General features: G+C 39.3%; 1 protein-coding gene across 3 annotated transcripts; it reads right to left on the reverse strand.

The window, feature by feature from the left end:
• Positions 1–10,724: 10,724 nt before the first annotated feature.
• LOC125555750 (aspartate, glycine, lysine and serine-rich protein-like) lies at positions 10,725–14,722 on the reverse strand. 3 transcript variants are annotated; one of them, XM_048718604.1, is made up of 6 exons: positions 14,403–14,722; positions 13,208–13,295; positions 12,936–13,131; positions 11,579–11,702; positions 11,397–11,495; positions 10,725–11,320 (listed from the first exon to the last, which is right to left on the reverse strand). In XM_048718604.1, the coding sequence occupies exons 1-6, from the start codon at positions 14,705–14,707 to the stop codon at positions 11,248–11,250; spliced, it is 885 nt and encodes a 294-aa protein (XP_048574561.1). In that variant the 5' UTR covers positions 14,708–14,722; the 3' UTR covers positions 10,725–11,247. The 3 variants fall into 3 exon arrangements, 2 of the variants coding, with proteins under 2 accessions (XP_048574561.1, XP_048574562.1); XM_048718605.1 differs by lacking the exon at positions 11,579–11,702; XR_007304838.1 differs by lacking the exon at positions 10,725–11,320 and having other exon boundaries at positions 11,471–11,495; positions 11,579–13,131.
• Between the last annotated feature and the right edge of the window lie 6,934 nt (positions 14,723–21,656).

Below are 21,656 nucleotides of genomic sequence, written 5' to 3' on the forward strand. Positions count from 1 at the left end.
TTGCACTCAATGTTGGTTAATCTTAATGCATGTTTATGACTGGTGTCGCTCTCTAGTTGGTCGCTTCCCAGTCTCTTTCTAGCCTTCACTTGTACTAAGCAGGAATACTGCTTGTGCATCCACTTCCATAAACCCAAAGTTGTTCCATATGAGTCCACCATACCTACCTATATGCGGTATTTACCTGCCGTTCCAAGTAAATTTGCATGTGCCAAACTCTAAACCTTCAAATGATAATCTGTTTTGTATGCTCGAATCGCTCATGTAGCAACTAGGGCTGTCAATATCTTTCATGCTAGGTGGGTTATTCTCACGATGAGTGGAATCCGCTCATCATTCATGAGAAAATGGTTGGTAACTGGGATACCCAGTCCCATGCTCAAATCAAACCAAAATAATTGCAAATAAAACTCCCCCAGGACTGTTGTTAGTTGGACGGTACCCGTTGTTTCGGACCAGCCGTGGAGTGTGCTTGTTGGTGGTGGGGGAATATAAACTTTAACATTCTGTTTGGGAACCGCCTATAATGTATGTAGCATGGAAGATACTGAGATCTCTTGGTTGTTATGTTGACAGTGAAAGCATACCGCTCAAAATATTATTTATCTCTATTTCAAAAACTCGAGCTCTGGCACATCTGCAAATCCCTGCTTCCCTCTGCGAAGGGCCTATCTATTTACTTCTATTGCTGAGTCATCCTCCTCTTATAAAAAGCACCAGTTAGAGAGCACCACTGTCATTTGTATGCATTATTATTAATTTATATTGAGTATGTCTGTGACTGGATCTCTTTTACCATGAATTACAATGTCTAGTTAGTCCTTGATCTTCAAGGGTGCTCTGCATTTAAGTTTTTCTTTTTCAGAAAGGGCTAGCAAGATACCATCTCGTCATATCATATCATGATTGTTTTGAGAAAGTGTTGTCATCCGAGATTTTTTATTATTGCTCGCTAGTTGATTATGCCATTGATATGAGTAAATGTGAGACCTAAGTGTTATTGTGGATATGGTTAGTTCATAATCTTTGCTGAAAACTTGAATGTTGGCTTTACATATTTGCAACAACAAGATCAAACAGAGTTTGTAAAAGTTTTTCTTTATCACTTTTAGTTTGTCAACTGAATTGCTTGAGGACAAGCAATGGTTTAAGCTTGGGGGAGTTGATACGTCTCCATCGTATTAACTTTTCCAAACTCTTTTGCCCTTGTTTTGGAATCTAACTTGCATGATTTGAATGGAACTAACCCGGACTGATGCTGTTTTCAGCAGAATTGCCATGCTGTTATTTTTGTGCAGAAATAACAGTTCTTGGAATGACCTAAAAATTCATGAAGATCATTTTTGGAATTAATAAAAAATGTTGGAGAAAGAATCAACTGAAGGGGGCCCACACCCTGGCGACAAGGGTGGGGGCGCGCCCTCCATCCTTGTGGGCCCCCTGTACCTCCACCGACCACAACTCCAACTCCACATATTCACGTTCGGGGAGAAAAAAATCGAAGAGAAGGATTTATCGCGTTTTACGATACGGAGCCGCCGCCAAGCCTTGTTCTTCCTCGGGAGGGCAGATCTGGAGTCTGTTTTGGGCTCCGGAGAGGGGAATCCATCGCCATCGTCATCATCAACCATCCTCCATCACCAATTTCATGATGCTCACCGCCATGCGTGAGTAATTCCATCATAGGCTTGCTGGGCGGTGATGGGTTGGATGAGATTTACCATGTCTTCGAGTTAGTTTTGTTAGGGTTTGGTCCCTAGTATCCACTATGTTCTAAGATTGATGTTACTATGACTTTGCTATGCCTAATGCTTGTCATTAGGGCCCGAGTGTCATTATTTCAGATCTAAACCTATTATGTTTTCATGAATATATTTGTGTTCTTGGTCCGATATTGCAAGTTATAGTCACCTACTACGTGTTAAGATTCGGCAACCCCAGAGTAACAATAGTCGGGACACTTCCCGGTGATGATCTTAGTTTGAGGAGTTCATGTATTCACTAAGTGCTAATGCTTTGGTCTGGTACTCTATTAAAAGAAGGCCTTAATATCCCTTAGTTTCCAATAGGACCCCGCTGCCACGGGAGGGTAGGACAAAAGATGACATGCAAGTTCTTTTCCATAAGTACTGATACGTCTCCAACGTATCTATAATTTTTGATTGCTCCATGCTATATTATCTACTGTTTTGGACTATATTGGGCTTTATTTTCCACTTTTATATTATTTTTGGGACTAACCTATTAACCGGAGGCCCAGCCCAGAATTGTTGTTTTTTGCCTATTTCAGTGTTTCACATAAACGGAATATCAAACGGAGTCCAAACGGAATAAAATCTTCGGGAACGTGATTTTCTCACCGAACGTGATCCAGGAGACTTGGACCCTGCTCCAAGGAACAAAAGAGGCGGTCACGAGGGTGGGGGGTGCCCCCCCTAGGGCACACCCCCCTGCCTCGTGGGCCCCTCGTTGCTCCTCCGGCGTACTTCTTCCTCCTATATATGCCCACGTACCCCCAAACTATCAGAACAGGAGCCAAAAACCTAATTCCACCGCCGCAACTTTCTGTATCCACGAGATCCCATCTTGAGGCCTGTTCCGGAGCTTCGCCGAAAGAGGGCCGTCATCACGGAGGGCTTCTACATCATCATAGCCTCTCCGATGAAGTGTGAGTAGTTTACCTCAGACCTTCGGGTACATAGTTAGTAGCTAGATGGCTTCTTCTCTCTCTTTGAATCTCAATACAAAGTTCTCCCCCTCTCTTGTGGAGATCTATTCGATGTAATCTTGTTTTTGCGGTGTGTTTGTTGAGACCGATGAATTGTGGGTTTATGATCAAGTCTATCTATGAATAATATTTGAATCTTCTCTAAATTCTTTTATGTATGATTGGTTATCTTTGCAAGTCTCTTCGAATTATCCGTTTGGTTTGGTCAAATAGATTGGTATTTCTTGCCATGGGAGAAGTGCTTAGCTTTGGGTTCGATCTTGTGGTGTCCTTACCCAGTGACAGAAGGGGCAGCAAGGCACGTATTGCATCGCTGCCATCGAGGATAACAAGATGGGGTTTATTTCATATTGCATGAATTTATCTCTCTACATCATGTCATCTTGCTTAAGGCGTTACTCTGTTTTTAACTTAATACTCTAGATGCATGCTAGATAGCGGTCGACGAGTGGAGTAATAGTAGTAGATGCAGAATCGTTTCGATGTCTACTTGTCAGACGTGATGCCTATATACATGATCATGCCTAGATATTCTCATAACTATGCTCAATTCTGTCAATTGCTCAACAGTAATTTGTTCACCCACCGTAGAATACTTATGCTCTTGAGAGAAGCCACTAGTGAAACCTATGGCCCCCGGGTCTATTCTCATCATATCAATCTCCATCACTTTAATCTTGCTTTGCTTTTTACTTTTGCTTCTTTTTACTTTCTTTACTGCATCTTTACCAAAAATACCAAAAAATATTATATCTATCAGATCTCACTCTCGTAAGTGACCGTGAAGGGCTTGACAACCCCTAATCGCGTTGGTTGCGAGTAGCTATCGCTTTGTGCAGGTACGAGGGACTTGAGCGTGGGCTCCTACTGGATTGATACCTTGGTTCTCAAAAACTGAGGGAAATACTTACGCTACTCTGCTGCATCATCCCTTCCTCTTCGGGGAAAACCAACGCAAGCTCAAGACGTAGCAAGAAGGATTTCTGGCGCCGTTGCCGGGGAGTCTACGCAAAAAGTCAACATACCAAGTACCCATCACAATCCCTATCTCTCGCATTACATTATTTGCCATTTGCCTCTCGTTTTCCTCTCCCCCCAATTCACCCTTGCGTTTTTTCGCCCTCTCTCTCCCTATCCTCCCTCTCTATTTGCCTCTTTTGCCCGTTTGCTTTTTGTTGCTCGTGTGTTAGATTGCTTGTTTGTCGCGATGGCTCAAGATACTACTAAATTGTGTGACTTCACCAATACCAAATAATGATTTCCTTAGCACTCTGATTGCTCCTCTTACCGATGCTGAATCTTGTGAAATTAATACTGCTTTGTTGAATCTTGTTATGAAAGATCAATTCGCCGGCCTTCCTAGTGAAGATGCCGCTACTCATCTGAATAGCTTCGTTGATTTATGTGATATGCAAAAGAAAAAAAGATGTCAATAATGATGTCGTTAAATTGAAGCTATTTCCTTTTTCGCTTAGAGATCGTGCTAAAGCTTGGTTTTCGTCTTTGCCTAAGAATAGTATTGATTCATGGAACAAGTGCAAAGATGCTTTTATATTTCTAAATATTTTCCTCCCGCTAAGATCATCTCTCTTAGAAACGATATTATGAACTTTAAACAACTTGATCATGAACATGTTGCACAAGCTTGGGAGAGAATGAAATCAATGATACGTAATTGCCCTACTCATTATTTGAATTTGTGGATGATTATACAAATTTTTTATGCCGGATTGAATTTTGCTTCTAGAAATCTTTTAGATTCGGCCGCGGGAGGCACTTTTATGGAAATCACTTTAGGAGATGCTACTAAACTCCTAGATAATATTATGGTTAATTATTCTCAATGTCATACTGAAAGATCTTCTAATAAAAAAGTGCATGCGATAGAAGAAATTAATGTGTTGAGTGGAAAGATGGATGAACTTATGAAATTATTTGCTACTAAGAGTGTTTCTTCTGATCCTAATGATATGCCTTTGTCTACTTTGATTGAGAATAACAATGAATCTATGGATGTGAATTTTGTTGGTAGGAATAATTTTGGTAACAACGCTTATAGAGGGAATTTTAATCCTAGGCCATATCCTAGTAATTCTTCTAATAATTATGGGAATTCCCACAATAACTCTTATGGAAATTATAATAAGATACCCTCTGATTTTGAATCTAATATTAAAGAATTTATTTCTTCGCAAAAGAATTTTAATGCTATGATTGAAGAAAAATTGCTTAAGATTGATGATTTGGCTAGGAACGTTGATAGAATTGCTCTTGAGATTGATTCTTTAAATCTTAGATCTATTCCTCCTAAGCATGATATCAATGAGTCTCTCAAAGCCATGAGAATTTCCATTGATGAGTGCAAGGAAAGAACCGCTAGGATGCGTGCTTCTAAAGATGCCTTTATTAAAGCGTGTTCTTCCAATACCTATGAAAATCAAGATGAAGATCTAAAAGTTAATGATGAAATTGATGAAAGTGGGATTGAAAGAAATAAAAAGCTAGATGTTGCTAAACCCACTATATTGGATTTCAATTATGAAAGTTGCTCTTTAATTGATTGTATTTCCTTGTTGCAATCCGTGCTAAATTCTCCACATGCTTATAGTCAAAATAAAGCCTTCACCGAACATTTTGTTGATGCCTTGATGCAATCTTATGAAGAAAAACTTGAGTTGAAAGTTTATATCCCTAGAAAACTATATGATGAGTGGGAACCAACTATTAAAATTAAAATTAAAGATCATGAGTTTTATGCTTTGTGTGATTTGGGTGCTAGTGTCTCTACTATTCCCAAGACTTTGTGTGATTTACTAGATTTCCGTAATTTTGATGATTGCTCTCTAAACTTGCATCTTGCGGATTCCACTACTAAGAAACCTATGGGAAGGATTAATGATGTTCTTATTGTTTCAAATAGGAATTATGTGCCCGTAGATTTCATTGTTCTTGATATAGATTGCAATCCTTCTTGCCCTATTATTCTTGGTGGACCTTTCCTTAGAACGGTTGGTGCGATTATTGATATGAAGGAAGGGAATATTAGATTTCAATTTCCATTAAAAAGGGCATGGAACACTTTCCTAGAAAGAAAATAAAATTACCATATGAAACTATCATGAGAGCCACTTATGGATTGCCTACCAAAGATGGCAATACTTAGATCTATCCTCGCTTTTATGCCTAGCTAGGGGCGTTAAACGATAGCGCTTGTTGGGAGGAAACCCAATTTTATTTTTATTCATTGCTTTTTGCTCCTGCTTAGTAATAAATAAATTATTTAGCCTCTGTTTTGGTTGTGTTTTTTGTGTTTAATTAGTGTTTGTGCCAAGTAGAACTGTTGGGAAGACTTGGGGAAAGTCTTGTTAAACTTGCTGCAAAAAACAGAAACTTTAGCGCTCACGAGAACTGCTGTCATTTTTATTTGGAGAGTGATATTTAGTTAATTATTTTTGCATATGATTAATAGATAAATTCCTCACGTCCAGAAATTTATTTTAGAATTTTTTGGGTTCCAGATCTTGCTCTAGCTACAGATTACTACAGACTGTTCTGTTTTTGACAGATTCTGTTTTTCGTGTGTTGTTTGCTTATTTTGATGAATCTATGGCTAGTAAAATAGTTTATAATCCATAGATAAGTTGTAATACAGTAGGTTTAACACCAATATAAATAAAGAATGAGTTCATTACAGTACCTTGAAGTGGTCTTTTGTTTTCTTTCGCTAACGGAGCTCACGAGTTTTCTATTTTGGGTTTTGTGTTGTGAAGTTTTCAAGTTTTGGGTGAATTCTTTTGATGGATCATGGAACAAGGAGTGGAAAGAGCCTAAGCTTGGGGATGCCCATGGCACCCCCAAGATAATCCAAGGACAACAAGAAGTCAAAGCTTGGGGATGCCCCGGAAGGCATCCCCTCTTTCGTCCACTTCCATCGGTAATTTACTTGGAGCTATATTTTTATTCACCAACATGATATGTGTTTTGCTTGGAGCGTCTTGTATTATTTGTGTCTTTGTGTCTTAGTATGAAATAATCATCCTTGATGTACACACCTTTTGAGAGAGCCATACATGAATTAAAATTTGATAGAATACTCTATGTGCTTCACTTATATCTTTTGAGCTAAGTAGTTTTGCTCTATGTGCTTCACTTATATCTTTTGAGCATTATAATTTTGCTCTATGTGCTTCACTTAGATCTTTTAGAGCACGGTGGTGGATTTTTTTTAAAGAAACTATTGATCTCTCATGCTTCACTTAAATTATTTTGAGAGTCTCTTAATAGCATGGTAATTTGCTTAATAATAATATGCTTGGTATTCAAGATTTGTGAAACTTTCTTTTGAGTGTGTTGAATACTAAGAAAAGATTGAAGCATGATAATTGTTTTGAGATATGGAGGTGATAATATTAAAGTCATGCTAGTTGAGTAGTTGTGAATTTAAAGAATACTTGTGTTAAAGTTTGTGATTCCCGTAGCATGCACGTATGGTGAACCGTTATGTGATGAAGTCGGAGCATGATTTATTTATTGATTGTCTTCCTTATGAGTGGCGGCGAGGACGAGCGATGGTCTTTTCCTACCAATCTATCCCCCTAGGAGCATGCACGTAATACTTTGCTCTGATAACTTCTAGATTTTTGCAATAAGTATATGAGTTCTTTATGACTAATGTTGAGTCCATGGATTATACGCACTCTCACCCTTCCACCTTTGCTAGCCTCTCTAATACCGCGCACCTTTCGCCGGTATCATACACCTACCATATACCTTCATCAAAACAGCCACCATACCTACCTATTATGGCATTTCCATAGCCATTCCGAGATATATTGCCATGCAACTTTCCATGTTCTGTTCATGACACATTCATCATTGTCATATTGCATATCCCGGTACACCGCCGGATGCATTCACATAGAGTCATATTTTGTTCTAAGTATCGAGTTGTAATTGTTGAGTTATAAGAAAAATAAAAGTGTGATGATCATCATTATTAGAGCATTGTCCCAGTGAGGAAATAATGATGGAGACTATGATTCCCCCATAAGTCGGGATGAGACTCTGGACAAAAAATAAAATAATAAAATAATAAAAAAAGAGGCCAAAGAAGCCCAAATAAAAAGAGGCCATAAAAAAGAAAAGGCCCAAACAAAAAATGAGAGAAAAAGAGAGAAGGGACAATGTTACTATCCTTTTACCACACTTATGCTTCAAAGTAGCACCATGATCTTCATAGTAGAGAGTCTCTCATGTTATCACTTTCATATACAAGTGGGAATTTTACATTATAGAACTTGGCTTGTATATTCCAATGATGGGCTTCCTCAAAAATTGCCCTAGGTCTTCATGAGCAAGCAAGTTGGATGCACACCCACTTAGTTTCTTTTTGAGCTTTCATATACTTATAGCTCTAGTGCATCCGTTGCATGGCAATCCCTACTCACTCACATTGATATCTATTGATGGGCATCTCCATAGCCCGTTGATACGCCTAGTTGCTGTGAGACCATCTTCGCCTTTTTGTCTTCCCCACAACCACCATTCTATTCCACCTATAGTGCTATATCCATGGCTCACGCTCATGTATTGCGTGAAGATTGAAAAAGTGAGTATGAAACAATTGATTGGCTTGTCATCGGGGTTGTGCATGATTTAAATACTTTGTGTGGTGAAGATGGAGCATAGCCAGACTATATGATTTTGTAGGGATAACTTTCTTTGGCCTTGTTATTTTGAGAAGACATAATTGCTTTGTTAGTATGCTTGAAGTATTATTATCTTTTATGTCAATATAAACTTTTGTCTTGAATCTTTCTAATCTGAATATTCATACCACAATTAAGAAGATTTACATTGAAATTATGCCAAGTAGCACTCCGCATCAAAAAATTCTCTTTTTATCATTTACCTACTCGAGGAGGAGCAGGAATTAAGCTTGGGGATGCCTGATACGTCTCCAACGTATCTATAATTTTTGATTGCTCCATGCTATATTATCTACTATTTTGGACGATATTGGGCTTTATTTTCCACTTTTATATTATTTTTGGGACTAACCTATTAATCGGAGGCCCAGCCCAGAATTGCTGTTTTTTGCCTATTTCAGTGTTTCGGATAAACGGAATATCAAATGGAGTCCAAACGGAATAAAATCTTCGAGAACGTGATTTTCTCACCGAACGTGATCCAGGAGACTTGGACCCTGCTCCAAGGAACAAAAGAGGCGGTCACGAGGGTGGGGGCGCGCCCCCTGCCTCGTGGGCCCCTCGTTGCTCCTCCGGCGTACTTATTCCTCCTATATATACCCACGTACCCCCCAAACTATCAAAACAGGAGCCAAAAACCTAATTCCACCGCCGCAACTTTCTGTATCCACGAGATCCCATCTTGGGGCCTGTTTCGGAGCTCCGCCGGAAGAGGGCCGTCATCACGAAGGGCTTCTACATCATCATAGCCTCTCCGATGAAGTGTGAGTAGTTTACCTCAGACCTTCGGGTCCATAGTTAGTAGCTAGATGGCTTCTTCTCTCTCTTTGAATCTCAATACAAAGTTCTCCCCCTCTCTTGTGGAGATCTATTCGATGTAATCTTGTTTTTGCGGTGTGTTTGATGAGACCGATGAATTGTGGGTTTATGATCAAGTCTATCTATGAATAATATTTGAATCTTCTCTGAATTCTTTTATGTATGATTGGTTATCTTTGCAAGTCTCTTCGAATTATCCGTTTGGTTTGGCCAACCAGATTGGTATTTCTTGCCATGGGAGAAGTGCTTAGCTTTGGGTTCGATCTTGCGGTGTCCTTACCCAGTGAAAGAAGGGGCAGCAAGGCACGTATTGCATCGCTGCCATCGAGGATAACAAGATGGGGTTTATTTCATATTGCATGAATTTATCTCTCTACATCATGTCATCTTGCTTAAGGCGTTACTCTGTTTTTAACTTAATACTCTAGATGCATGCTGGATAGCGGTCGACGAGTGGAGTAATAGTAGTAGATGCAGAATCGTTTCGATCTACTTGTCACGGACGTGATGCCTATATACATGATCATGCCTAGATATTCTCATAACTATGCTCAATTCTGTCAATTGCTCAACAGTAATTTGTTCACCCACCGTAGAATACTTATGCTCTTGAGAGAAGCCACTAGTGAAACCTATGGCCCCCGGGTCTATTCTCATCATATCAATCTCCATTACTTTAATCTTGCTTTGCTTTTTTACTTTGCCTTTACTTTTTACTTTGCATCTTTATACCAAAAATACCAAAAATATTATATCTATCAGATCTCACTCTCGTAAGTGACCGTGAAGGGCTTGACAACCCCTAATCGCGTTGGTTGCGAGTAGCTATCGTTTTGTGCAGGTATGAGAGACTTGAGCGTGGGCTCCTACTGGATTGATACCTTGGTTCTCGAAAACTGAGGGAAATACTTACGCTACTCTGCTGCATCATCCCTTCCTCTTCGGGGAAAACCAACGCAAGCTCAAGACGTAGCAAGCACGTATGACTATATTCGGAATACATGCCTACATTATATTCATGAATTGGAGCTAGTTCTGTGTCACCCTGTGTTATAAGAGAGAATTCCTTATTTGGCTCTCTCTTAAAATTTGGTTCCCTTTTTGGCCCTAAAAGAATTTTTTTCCTTTTCTGACACTCAAACTTCATTTTGTTCCCTCTATGACATTTCCGTCAGTTTTGCCAACTAACACCGTTAAATACAACATGAAAAGTCCATTTTACCCCTGGTGTATTTTGTGACCAAAATGGAAGTCAAAACAATGGCAATATGAACTGGAATATATTACCAAATGAAACAAAATCTGCAATTATCCCCTGTACAGTACAGTACACACATGCACAAATTTCAATTGAAAATTTGGACAGAGCCTCCCTTGTATTTTGGAGGCATATCCCCTGTACAGTACACATATGCACAAAAAACACACATAATTGCTCGAGATCTCTAATTGCTCCAGGTTCACATATATGCAAACATCCCACATAGCTGGTCATCTACACACATTCAGGTTCACATAAAAGTGACATACAATAGTCCAGGTTCACATAAAGATGACATAATAGCCCAGGTTCACAACAGGTCGCATATAGCACGTAAAGAGCCAAGGTCCACACATACATCACATAAACAGCTCAGTTTTCAAAATGAAACATGATACAGAAAGTAATGACATGAGAATCACAAACTAAGTCTCCTTTTGCTTCGTGTGCTCATTGCAGGGCTAGCAGGGTTGAATTTCTTGCTGCGTGTACCCATTGCAGGGCTGTCAAGTGGCACCATAGGAAGGTGCGGAGTAATTTCAGCAACCTCTTTGCTTTTTCTTTTGGCATGTACCTTCACAGCAACATGTGTTTTCTTTTCGGCGACATCATGTTCGCCACAAATGGGTTGTGTTCTTGATCTAGACATACACATACATGACATACAGGTAGCCCAAGTTAACAATAGAACAATGCATAACATAACATTAGAACTTCGAAACTACCATAGGTTACCTTTTTGCTCCTGTGGATCCAGATTTACCACATTTCCCTTTTTCCTTGGTTGTTTTCTCCAAGATTTGGCTATGGTGAGAAGAATGCACTCAGAACACAAAGGCACAATTAATTATATTTAATTATGAGCATGGTTGTTGCTAACCTTGGCGGAAAACGCATGGCTGATGGAGCATCATCCTCGCAAGGCACAATTGATGATTGAGCTGATTTGGTGGTCTTTGTCCTCTTCTTTGGTGGTCCTCTACATGAGCAACAAAAAAGTAGTTAACATGTATGGTTTTTACAAAAAATGCAAGTGATGCAATATACAATAAAATTCATTACCTCACATCTAAAATAGCAGCAATGTCATCTGGGTTACCCTTCTTGCATTTGTGCCAATGATGCCCATAGTCCTTGCAAATAGGGCATAAGTGTTGGCCGCTTTTTCTTTTCTTCTCACTGCAGCCTTTATACCTCTCAGTTTTAGGCCTACCCGCTGTGGCTTTTAGTAGTGGTGGATACATGAAGAATCCATGGTCTGATTTAGGCCACTGGTTCTTGTCAACCATGGCAGGGATTAGTTGGTCATAAGCTGCTCTAAATTTGTGAATGGAGTAACACGAGTCCACATAGTTCTCTATGCGTGCATTGGTAAGAGATGTGATAAATGCTAGACCATGTTTGCAAGGAAGGCCAGAAACTTCCCATTATCTACAAGAACATGTCCTGTCAAGCAAGTTGACCACAAACCTAAAGCCGTTGCCTCCCAATGCGGTTACTTCAGCAACTTCTTCTGAGCTTTCAACCACCTCCAAGTTTAATTCTCTGGTCTTTGCATTCAACTTCTTAATTATGTGGGGAAGAATCAACCCAACTAACTTTCTTGCTACCTTTCTCCTTCGGTTCCACATGATCATAATCAATTGCCTAAGCTTATCAAAGAAGTCGTCCAAGTTCAAGGACTTGTGATGCTTAATCCGATTATTGAAGCACTCATCCAAGTTGTTTGTAACATAATCCACCTTGGAAATTGTTGAGAACTGACTCCTAGACCACAACCTAGTGTGCCACTTCCTAAGATATGCAGTCGCTGTTGGCTTTGCTATGTCCATTGCAACCCAATTTTTCTCAAATAAATATGGGTTCCATGAGTAAGCAGCAGCCCAAAGGTGGTCATCAAAAACCTTTCCATGAAACTTCTTCTTGAAGTTGGACACCAAGTGAAACATACATTCCCTATGTTCAGCCTCTGGGAACACTTCTTTTACACCTGTCATCACTGGCTGCCTAGCATCGGTGCATATGGTTAAACCCCTTGGGGATCCTATGGCTTGCCTAACCAATTGCATGAACCAGATCCAGTTCTCATTAGTTTCAGAATCAAAAACACCCATACAAACTGGATACATCCAACTATGGCCATCAACGGCGGTAGCACTAGCCAGTTGCCCCTTGAATCTGCCTGTCAAGAAGGTGCTATCTACTGCCAAGTATGGCCTGCAACCACTAAGGAACCTGCCGATGCAAGGCTTCAAAGCGACAAAAAATCTCTTAAATTTGATTTTATCTTTTATTGTGTGGTGCTCAATTATCACTATGCTACCGGGGCAGCACCTTTCAATTTGTGCCTTAAAACTATACAGATTATCAAAGCTTGTATCCCAATCACCATATAGTTCCTTCAAGGCTAGCAGCTTACCCATGTATACTCTCTTGTACTTGATGTTGATTCCATGGTGCTCTTTAAGCTTCTTTCGCAATGCCTTTGGTCCTAGAGTTGCATCCTCAATTAGCCAATCCTTCACGTGCTCACATATCCACCGCTTGGTTGCATTCTTTATCTTCTTTTTCCTTTTTGTACTTGAGAAATCATGACCACAAGAGTTCTTTCTCACCTACAAAAGACAAACATAGATAATTAGTAAAGATCTTTTAACAATTTAAGCACACATGAGTAAAGTTAGAAATTACCATTACGGTGCACCCATCTTCCATTGTAGAAGCATATATCCTCCATGGACACTTATCTTCATCCCTTCTTGAACAATAGGCACCGAACCTATGTGGTGCAGTTTTCTCGGTGTTAAACTCAAATTCATGTTTGATTGCATGTTGAGAAAGCGCCAACTTAAACTCTGCCATATTGGGATATTTTCTTCCTTCGGTCATTGGGGGATCTAATTTATCATATTCTAAATGTGGTGCATGCTCTTCCTCGTGCACTTCCTCATCTTCCTCTACTTCCTCATCGCTCTCATCCTCGCTCTCATGACCAGGAACATAGTCTTCGTCCCTTTCTTTATCGTAACAGGGAACCATGATAAGAGGATCTAATTTATCATAATCATCATCGTCTAAATAAATATTTTCCTCATCAACACCAACATGTTCATTCTCAGGTATTGGGTTGCGAAGATAATCATCATCGTCTTGTTCTGTGTTGCTAGGTTGGATATGCACATCAATATGCCACTTCGTGATAGGCTCATATGGTTCAGATGGATCACAATATGCAACAAACAAGTGCACAACCTTTGTGTTAGAGAGTTTCTCAAACATAGACACCAATTCCTGGTCAGATGTTACTTCTGGGTAGATTTTAAGAAAAGGATCATAGTACTGAACATGTGCAACTTCCAAATAGCGAGGCGAGTACTACTCTACGATTGATTCAACCAAGTCCTTACAATTTGTTAAGTTGGAATCAATAACCTTATCATAACAAAAGCATTTGATATCCTTCCTAGTTTTTTTTTGGGTTGCCAAGCAATTTGATTTTCAGCAAATATGTTGAATTTGGATCCATCCTGTAAAAGCAAAAGATCAATTGTGCATGAACATACTTGATTCGTGTTTTAAATAAAAAAGTGACATGTGTAAATAGATTATCCAATATAACATATTTGTTTTATATGAACATAATCTTTGTCTATTGTTTCATTGTAGATTTGGCAGCAACAAATATCCATCTCTAACTACTCTGTTGCATCTTCGATCCATCTCAAGTACATTGTTTAATATGAACATAGTGTTGCATTTTGAGAAAAATCATGTCAATAAAGGTGAAGCAAATATGTTGCATTTTGGATCCATCTCTAAGTAATCTGTTTGTTCAAGGACGTATCATGGCAGCAAATACTCAAATATAGAGAAAACAGGCACTTACCCTTGTAGCCATGCCGGAGCACTTGCATCCGAGGCCGTCGCACCTGGACCTCCCTCTGCCTCCCCGCCATGGCCGCCCTCCGGCGCCGCACCTGGACCTCCTTCCGCCTCCCCGCCATGGACGCCATCCAGTGGCGCGCCTGGAACTCCCTCCGCCTCCCCGCCATGGCCGTCCGTCGCCTCCCCGCCATGGCCGCCCGTCGCCTCCCCGCCATGGCCGACCGAGGCCGAGACCGGCGCAGCGTCGGCCACGCCCTCCACCACGCCGTCCATCCCGCCACCAGCATCGGCCACGCCCTCCTCCATCCGCGATTTTTTTAGGGTTAGGGATCGAGGGAAAGGGGAATCGAGGAGAGTAGGGAGGGGATCGGGGTGGTTGACCCAGTGCAGCGCCTGACGGTTCACTCAACCAGTTTTTTTCCAGCGTCCTAGCAGGGGTAAGATCGACATTTCCAGTCACAGTTAACGTTTCTAACGGCAAAAACTGATAGATGTGTCAAAGAAGGAAGAAAATGAAGTTGTGGTGTCAAAAAAGGAAAAAATAAAAAAATTAGGGTCAAAAAGGGAACTAGATTTTAAGAATGGGTCAAATAAGGAATTCTCTCATGTTATACCTGTTGCATGATGAATGCCATCCGACATATTTATCCATCATTGATCCATTGCCTACGAGTTCGTTTCATATTGATATTTGCTTTGTTACTTTTCCGTTGCCACTATTATGCTTGCTACTGTTACTTTTGCCACTATTACCGTTACTTCCATACTACTTTGCTATTAAATATTTTACTGCAGATATTAAGTCTTTCAGGTACGGTTGAATTGACAACTCAGCTGCTAATACTTGAGAATATTCTTTGGCTCCCCTTGTGTCAAATCAATAAATTTGGGTTGAATACTCTACCCTCGAAAACTGTTGCGATCCCCTATACTTGTGGGTTACCAAAGGGGAAACTAAAACTTTACATAAGGAAAAGTGACAGTAAGAAAGACGAGCACTGTTGAAGTGGGGGAGCTCCTTGAACTTTGTTCATGCCCATGGAAACTTTGCAAACCTTGATTACAGAAACTTTTCAACAAAAATAATTAGCCCCTTGTACAAATCCATTGTATTATAAAAATAATGTGTCAAGATTTACATTTAGGATGTTTAGATTGCTTGTTTGGTGTGTGCGGTGCAAAAACAGAAACTTTTGCCGTGGTGCGTGAATTTACATTTTTTACTGGAACATGCTAAAATTCTGAAATTTTAACACAATACTTCTATGAATTTATTTTATTTTATCCTAATTGTTCAGAATTTTGGAGTTATAGAAGTATGGTTAATGTTCATATTACTACAGACTATTCTGTTTTTGACAGATTCTGTTTTTGTTACGATGTTTGCTTGTTTTGATGAATCTCTAAATTGTATCGGGGGTATAAGCCATAGTGAAGTTAGAATACAATAGGTATAATGCAATAATAAAATATGAATGGGTTTGCAACAATACTTAAAGTAGTGATTTGCATTATTATACTAACGGATCTCATGAAGATTTTGTTAAGTTTTGTGTGGATGAAGTGTTCGAAGATCGAAGAGGTCTTGATATGAGGAGAAGGAGGAGAGGCAAGAGTTCAAGGTTGGGGATGCCCAAGGCACCCCAAGTAAAGGAGACTCGGCGTCTAAGTTTGGGGATGTCCCGGAAGGCATCTCATCTTTCTTCAACAAGTATCGGTATGTTTCGGTTGCTGTTTTGTTCACATGATATGCGTAAATTCTTGGAGCGTTGTGTGCTTTTTTATTTTCCTTTTCTTTTATCCACCACGCTGGTATGAAATAGTCCTTGGTTGATTTATAGAATGCTATTTGCATTTCACTTATATCTTTTGAGTATGACTTTATAGAATGCTTCATGTGCTTCACCTATATCATTTGAAGTTTGGATTGCCTGTTTCTCTACATAGGAAAAACTTCATTTGTAGAATACTCTTTTGCTTCACTTATATTTGTTATAGCGTGGGCAAGACTTTTGTAGGAAGAATTAAACTGTCTTCCTTCAATAAAATTGTGTCTTTTTATTTGTTTGCCTCTTCCCTTTTTACAATTTATCCTTGTTTAGTTTAGCAATTTGAATGCATAATTTAGTTCACCCAAAAAAGGAATTTATAATTTAGTTGTCAAAAAATCTATGACACTTCAATTTTAGTGCAATACATTGATTTGTAACAAATTTGGTTTTATGGGCCAGAAGAGCTTGCATAGATGACCATCTTACTTTGTGAATTTGGTTGTCTCTATAAAAAGTGGCATTTCACACATGCAGAATGTGTGGCCTAGTAGTCAAGAACCTTTTTTAATAATAAAGTAGTCAATCATCTAGCATTTACAGGAGCTCTTTTTTATGTGAGGGGATATGGAGATCTCCTAGTCAGCGCTTATAGCAGTGCAGTCAAAACGAGCGCTCACGGACCCCCCAGCTGCACCTCGCCATGGGCAACTTGCCCTGGACGGCCCGACCCGACCCGGCCGGGAAAAGCCTGACTTGACCCAGCCCAGTGTTGCCCAAGGGCCGAGCCTGGGCCTGGAAATTGAGCCTGAAAGTCAGGTCGGGGCGGGCCTGGGCCCATCATATTTGGGTTTTACTGAAGAGGCCCGGCCCGAGGCCCGAGGCCCGGCAAGCTTTTACGTTGACAGACCAGGCTTGGGCCTGGATTTTAGCCCCAATGGCCGGCCCGGGCCTAGGTTCTCTTCGTTGGGCTCTGTCTGGCCCGTCCCGAGGGATGGCCAGGTATATCCTCCCCCCCCCCCCCCCCGCGCGCCTCGCATGGGCCAGCACAGTGACGCTAGTAGCGCTTCTCGCTTGGTCGCCCACCCCCCACCCCTCACAAAGTGAATATTGATCATTGACTTTCTCTAAAAAGTTCATTGAACTTAAAAAGAGTTTGTAGATTCAGAAATATTAATTATTATTTTTGTAAAATTTCATGAATTGAAAAAATGTTCTGGAGTTTGAAAAGTTCACGGATTTGTAAAAAAAAGGTTTACGAATTTGAAAAATGTTCACAAGTATGAAAAAACTATGCAGATTTAAAAAATGTTCGTGATTTTGAAAATAAGTACACAATATTGAAAAAAGATGACAACCTTAATTTTTTTTGCTAATTTGAAAAACTTTCACGAACTTGAACATGAACCATGAATTTGAATTTTTTCACCAAGTTAAAAAATGTTCATGAATTTAAAAAATATGAAAAGAGGAAATTAAAAATCCATAAAAAAGAAAATGAAAAGGAAAAGTAAATCTAAAAATAAAAAAGAACAAACAAAAATACTGAAAGAACCAAAGAAATCAGGGAGAAACCGGGCCAAAAAAAGGTTACCGAAAACGGGGTGTGTGTTAATTTACAAAAACAATAGGAACGTGGTACGTGCGCTGAATAGGAAATGGCGGGGATATGTCTCGCGCGCGGAAAAACCTATTCGACGCATTCTGCGTCAAATTGCCGGCGCGTCGCACAGAGGGGATCGCGATCGACCCGACGCGCGCTGGCACATTTAGTAGCCAGACGGGCATCTCCCATATCCCGGTTTTGGGAACATTCTCGAAGGTTCCCCAGCCGGTTATTTGGGTTTTGGGAACCTTCTAGAAGGTTCCTGAACCGTTTTTTTTTCTGTTTCTCTTTTTTCCTTTTCTGTTTCTTTTTTCTTCTTTTTTCTGTTTCTCTTCTTCTATTCTTTCAATTTTTATCTTATCTTTTTCTCTCTTTCATCAAATGTTCAGGAATTTTAAAGATGTTAATTCTTAATTTCTTTTTCATTTTTCCAGAAATGTTCCTGACGTTAAATTTAGTTCAGAAATTCCAAAAGAGTTTAGAATTTCAAATATTGTTAGATTCTTTTACAAAAAAGATCAAAATTCAATTATTATTTTCAAATTTAATAAATGTTTTGCATTTTTTTTCAAAAGTTCACAAAATGTTCAAAATTTCAAAAAATGTTTCTACTTTCAAATTTTGTTCAAAAAATTCATTAATTGTTCATGCTTTTATTAATTTGTTCGCAAAATTAAAAAATGTTCGGAGAATTTGAATAAAATGTTCGTACTTTTTAGTTGTAATAATAAATTCAAAAAATGTTCCTGAATTTTGGAAAATGTTCTGGAATTTTTAAAAATGTTCCAGCATTTCCAAATTTGTTCACTTACTATGAAAATGTTCGTGTTCATTTTGTTCGCATATTGAAATAATTTTTTTCATTTTGTTCTTTGTAATTTTAAGAATGTTTGCGTTTTTTAATAATTGTATATAATTCCGAAAAATGTTCATGTTTTGAAAAACATCTTTCAGAGTTTCAAAAAATGTCCACCTTTTCCAAGTTTTTTCACATATTTGAAAAATGTTCATGTTTTGAAAGTTTGATCCTAAATCAGAAATGTACAGGGAATTTTCGGAAAATGTTTCCATTTTGAAAAGTTATTCATAATTTCCAAAAATGTTCACATTTTCAAATGATGTTCCTTTTTTAAGAAAATGTTTCTGTTTTTTAATATTCTTCGTAATATCTAAAATTATTCTCGTTTTCAATTTTATTCCTTTTTTCAAGAAATGGTTGAGAAATTCAAAAAATGTTCAAGTTTTTTCATGAAATGTTTGTGTTTTGAAATATTTGTTCATAAATTTGAAAAGGTCACTTTAAAAAATATTTACATATTTCAAGAAATAACTTTTGAAATTTCAAAAAAGATTTAAGTCTGGTGCGACTTATAGTTCATAAGCACTAGGTTGCTATTTTTAGTTACAATGCCTAGCGATTTTGGTTCACTCGCAGCAGGCCTCTATTATTAATGTTTAGATTTCACCACGGTCGTTTCCTTCTTTAAGAGCCGCATTGCATGTATAGCACAGAAGCTAGATGGAAGGAGCGGCTAGCACAGCTCGCTACTACTCCCTCTGGACGTTTATTAGCCTAAAGACAACTTTTCTTAGACTAAGATACATAGTAATTTGCCCACATTAATTCTTTCATTTCATTTCCAATGCACTCTCTCACATGCATGCAACCAATAAAAAAACACGCATGAAAATGTATTAATTTCTCAGTCATGGCACCAGCAACAATGGTTTTCAATACAACTAATGAAATGGTTCCATGTATGCACCTTTCCAAAGTGAGGTCTTATAAAAAAGGACATTCTTATGATGCTAAGAGGCCTAAAGAATCCGGATGAAGGGAGTATCTGCCAAGTCTAGGTTCGAATCACATGACTAGCCCCGCATTTTTTTGGCATTTTTTCCACGACGCGAAGTGCCACCGCGGGCCACTCTAGGCCGGCCCAGTTGAGGCGCGCCCTATGCGAAACCTCGACACTCTGACGCAGAGAGCGTCACATAGGAAGTCCTCGCACGCGCACCGAGACGCAGTGAGCGCTCGGTTGTAGCAACATTGTAGTGGGTCGGCCCTTTATTCGCTACGAATGTTAGTTAGTTAGCTAGTTCGTCTGTTTCTTTTCTCTTTTTTTTTACTTTTGTTTATATTCTGAAAATATTAAATATACATATTTCAAAATTAATTTACTTTAACATTAAAAGGTATTTGAAACATTGAAAAACAAGTTCATATCATTGAAAACAAATGTTTGGACCATTTAAATAAAAATGCTCTTGACATCTAAAAATGTTTATGCGCTTAAAAAAATGTTCATGACACTTATAAAAATGTTCATACAATACAAAAGGTAATTTTGGTAATTATAATTAGCGGTTCATACCATTGACATAAATATGCAATACATTTAAAAAATTATGGTCTAAAAAATATCTTAGTAAAAAAATGTAAGAATATTTTTGTAATTTCAAAAGAGAATCTTGTACCATTCAAAAAATATATGTGACATTTGAAAAAAGTTCACACGCTACAAAAACTATGTTTATGTCATTTAAAATATATACAGTGTAAAACAAATGTTCGTGTAATTTAAAAACGTGTTTCATACCATTCAAAACAATGTTCAAACATGTATTCAAAACAGGTTCGACATATATTTGAGAAAATGTTCAAACATATATTTGAAAAAAAATGCTCAACATATATCAAGAAAATGGTCCATGTGTATATGGAAAATGTAAAACTTGTATTCACAAAGTATACACTTATTTGTGACAACAAAAAGAAAGAAAAGAAGAAAGAAACATAAAAATAAAACAACTAAAGAAAATAGAAAAAACAAAAGGAAAAAAACTCGCATGCAAGGTTCTAAAACCAGTCCATGCTGGTCTACAGAACCATCCCAAAACCGCTTTGATGGGTGAGCCCGCTAAGGCGAGGACACACCAATCCGAGTGGCAGGACAGATGCTCCTCTTGCCGCGGGCGAGATATAGCCCTAGTGCTTTTTCTGTTGCTCGGCATTGCCTTCATTTATTGGCCCTTGAGTTTTAGGCAGAATGATACATGCATTGTCCATTCATACTTCTTGAAGTAGGCTTTCACGCCGCTTTATAAATAAAAGCCCAAACAGCCAAACCAATAAAAGGAAGAGCGGTGATCCTCTTATAAAGTAGCTCACAAAATAAAACAATAGCGGAGATTAGCGAGACCGCCACCTACTCGGTGTCGAACATGAAAATAGGTGGAGCAACACCTAACAAATAGGCAACCCAGACTACAAAATAGGAGCAAAACCTCAGATCCTCAAGAAATCACCAGACCCCATAGCACTGCAAATACCAAGCTATCCGAGAGATCCCACAACCTGCTCACGAAGCGCTAATCCTACCAGTGGATTGCAAGGATCGAATGCAGTGACATCGCGGAAACGTGCTAAAGATTGGAGACTAACGACGCCACCCCACGCCAGGGTCAGAGAAGCTTCTCGCGAGGATCAAAACTTGTCCGAATGCACTGACGAGGCTACAACCTGAAGGTACTTGGACACCACGAGGACGCCCAAGAAGGTGATGACACAATGCGCCGCTGCCGCCGAGTACGAAGGGCGTACTAAAGATTTCATTCAGAGACAAGACACTGGGCGATGACCCACGAAGACACTCTCAACACAGAAGCGGCACCCACTTGCATCGCCGTCGTCGGTGCCGAAGTGCGGAGATTTGCTCATAGCCTCACCCATGCCAAACTAGGTACCAAGGTTGCTGATCCCACCCATGGGTAGGACCGCCGCCGCCAGCACAAAAGTCCTCTAGATCTGAACCAGGGAGCAACCATCATTGAGGCCATGAAAATGCAAAGATCACCCACCGCCATGCCCTCACTACCC

This window comes from Triticum urartu, chromosome 5 (assembly GCF_003073215.2).
Source record: "Triticum urartu cultivar G1812 chromosome 5, Tu2.1, whole genome shotgun sequence".
In the NCBI taxonomy this organism is placed as follows: Eukaryota; Viridiplantae; Streptophyta; class Magnoliopsida; order Poales; family Poaceae; genus Triticum; species Triticum urartu.